Source organism: Lupinus angustifolius, chromosome LG09, assembly GCF_001865875.1.
Source record: "Lupinus angustifolius cultivar Tanjil chromosome LG09, LupAngTanjil_v1.0, whole genome shotgun sequence".
Classification (NCBI taxonomy): domain Eukaryota; kingdom Viridiplantae; phylum Streptophyta; class Magnoliopsida; order Fabales; family Fabaceae; genus Lupinus; species Lupinus angustifolius.
The window spans coordinates 12,977,690-12,981,146 of NC_032017.1; the positions used below are offsets into that span (position 1 = coordinate 12,977,690).

At 38.0% G+C, this 3,457-nt stretch overlaps 1 protein-coding gene across 1 annotated transcript in view; it reads left to right on the plus strand.

Moving 5' to 3' along the window:
* The window catches only part of LOC109356275, a 3,899-nt gene extending 2,555 nt beyond the window's left edge, over nt 1-1,344 (plus strand). The window contains exons 4-5 of the mRNA XM_019599599.1: nt 586-812; nt 925-1,344. Coding sequence (XP_019455144.1) covers nt 586-812; nt 925-1,344 — 647 coding nt within the window. The remainder of the gene's footprint in view (nt 1-585; nt 813-924) is intronic.

Genomic DNA, 3,457 nt, shown 5'->3' on the forward strand with positions numbered 1-3,457 from the left:
TCACTATTTTCTAATTTTTACCAAAAAAACCATATATAACCAATGTTCCTCTCCAACCAATATATGTTGCATATTATTTGGTTAACTATTTCTTCTTACATTATAACTATCAGTTTTGAATGTAGAACATGAATGTTCAATTTTCTAAATTGAACATTACACAAATCGAATAAATTCAATTGTAGATTATAAACATTTAACCTAAAATATTATAGTTGATATTTATGACATACAAACTATACATTATAAATGATAGGAAAGCGGTTGGCAGGTATGATAGTGCATGTCAACACTCTAGTATAGATAAAGTTAATTGTATAAGTAAAAAATATTTGGAACCTCCATTAAATATGAGACATATGTAGTACACTTGTCGCACACCCTTATGGGGATTGTGTAGCAAAGACCTTGTTCCTACTGTGATATCCTCCACAGATCAACAATTTTCTATTGCTATCTCCATTGAGAACAAAAACTTCTTCCTTTCTGCAGTGTATGCAAGCACTAATTATATAGCTATAAGGATTCTTTGGTCTGAACTTACAAATTTAATGGAGGTTTATCTTGGCTGATGGTACTGTATAGGTGATTTTAATGTAATTCTCGGGTCTAATGAGTACAGGGGATCCAGAATTCCATCTAGAGTTCCCTCAGAGGAGTTTAAAACCTTTTCTGATAATGTTGGGCTTATTTACCTAATCACTACGGGTGCTGAGTTTACATGGTCTAACAATAGAATGGGCCCTACTCTAACTGAGAAGAGGCCGGACAGGGCTATCTGTAATGAGGAGTGGATCTCAAACTGGCACCACGTCTCTTGTTGTACTCTCCCCAAGATCTCTTCTGATCACCATCCAATTATGCTCTAACAATTCTGAATACAATAGAATATCATCTTTCATATTCCATAAAATGTGGTTGAAGCACCCTGACTACATTAGGGTCATTGAGGAATCATGGAGAGCTAGGGTGTATGGTTGCCCAATGTTCATATTGGCATCCAAGCTCAGAAGACTCAAAATTGTTCTCAAAGTTTGGAATGTGTGTGTGCTTGGCAATGTTCACCAAAAGGTGAAAGATGCTATGAATGAGGTTCACACAATCCAGAATTGCATCAATGAGCTTGGCCAGGACAATGATTATTTGGATCAAGACGTTTTGGCTCAAAAAAACCTTCTCATTGCTCTGAATATGGAAGAGGATATTTGGAAGGAGAAAGCTAGAGTGAATTGGCACATTAATAGTGACAGGAACACAAGTTTCTTCCATAGAGTTACCAAAATCAGACAGGTTTCCAAATCCATGAATCTTTTAAAGGTTGGTGAGGAGGTGATCACTGATTAGGAGGAAATTGGTCATGATGCTCTGAATTATTTTACTGACTTATTTGGCTCTCTAAATGTAACTACTAATAACTCCCTCATTAGTGAAGTTATACCTTGCCTACTGAGGCGGAGAACAACTATATGACTTGTGTGCCATTTACAGAGGAAATCAAGGGTGATGTGTTCTCAATGAATGGGGATGGTGCCCCTGGCCCAGATGGATTTGGTGGTGGTTTTTACCAAACATAATGGGATATAGTTGGCAAGGATATATGCAACTCAGTTAACCAATTCTTCAATTCAGGTTGGATCCTTCCAAACATGAGCTCCAATAGTGTGGTTTTAGTTCCTAAGGATTCTAATGCTGAGAAGATTGAGGATTATAGGCCTATTGCCCTGGAAAATTTCCAGTTCAAAATAATCACAAAGGTAATTGTTGATAGGCTTACATCCATAGCTGTTAGAATTGTTTCTCCTCAACAAAGAGGCTTTATCAAAGGCAGATCCATCCAAGATTGCATTTGCATAGCCTCTGAGGCAATCAATCTGCTAGAGCACAAAACCTTTGGTGGCAACATTTCAATCAAGCTTGACATAAGGAAAGCTTTTGATACACTTCACTAGAATTTCCTGTTGGACACTCTAAAAGCATTTGGTTTCAAAATAAGATTCATCTACTGGATAAACACAATACTCCAATTTTCAAAGCTCTCAATAAATATCAGTGGTAAGAGCATAGGATTCTTTAGCTGCAAAAGAGGGGTCAGACAGGGGGATCCATCATCTCCCCTTCTTTTCTACTTGGCTGATGAGGTTCTTAGCAGAGGAATCACGAAACTCTTAGAGGCTGGGAAGATCAAACCTATTGTTGGCCCTAGGAATCTACTCACCCCTTCTCATGTTCTTTATGCAGATGATGTTTTAATTTTCTATAGAGGTGTTAAAAGAGACTTGCTAGCTCTTAAACAATTAATCATTGACTATGCTCAAGTTTCTGGTCAGAGCATGAATACAAACAAATGCAAGTTCTACATAGCTAATGCCTATGCTAGGATAATAGCAAACCTGGCTTCTTACCTAAGCTTCAATGTGGGCAGCCTCCCTGTCAAATACCTGGGTGTTCCTCTTTTTAAAGGGAAGCCTAGGATGAGTCATCTGCAGGGCATTGCTGATAAAATACTCAATAAGCTTGCTAAGTGGACAGGTTCATCATTATCAATAACGGGCAGGGTTGAGCATGTAAAATCAGTAACACCTGGCATGCTGATATATAGCTTTCACATATATAGCTGGCCTTCTCAGCTGTTAAAAGACTTGGACTCCTGCATCAGAAATTTTATTTGGTTAGGGGATATCAAGGTAAAGAAGTTGGTCACAGTTGCATGGTCAAAAATCTGCTCTAATACTAAGGAAGAGGGGCTTGGTTTGAGGTCCCTGAAGAAGATAAACCAGGCTGCTATGCTAAAGCTTGCCTGGGATATGCTCTCATCTGATCAAGAGTAGGAAACTTTCTTCAGGACAAGATTTGGAAATCCTAACAAATAGTATAAGTCATCAATCTGGCCAGGTATTAAAGCCAATATGCAACTTGCAATATCCAACTCCATGTGGCTTATAGGGGATGGCAGGGATATCAAATTTTGGACAGACAATTGGTTGAGGAGAACTCTGTTTGATTTGCTCAACATCTCACCTGAAATACACTCTACTCTGCTGGCTTCAGTAGCTGATTCACTGCAAACTCAAGCTGGATAATTCCTCAGAAGTTAGCTACCAAGTTTCCAACAATTGCCCTCCAAATATCACATATATACATCTCTAATAACAAAGACAGAATGGTGTGCAACAATCCAGTGATGGTAAGCTAAGCCTGTAACACCGCGAATTTTACGATTTTGAATTATAAGATTTTACTAATATTTTCATTAATTATATATTCGAAAATTAATTTCTGGGAATTTTCGGTAAGGAATTAGACGAAAGTCTAGTTCAGTTTTATTCTTGAAATTTTATTTCCGATTTTGTGGTAAATTTTGGTAATTTTTGGAGACAGTCGGTTCTGGACCACTGTCGGGACCGAATCCGCCCGGTACGACTCAAAAAGTGGTTTTTGAGTTCCGTAACTCGGAATC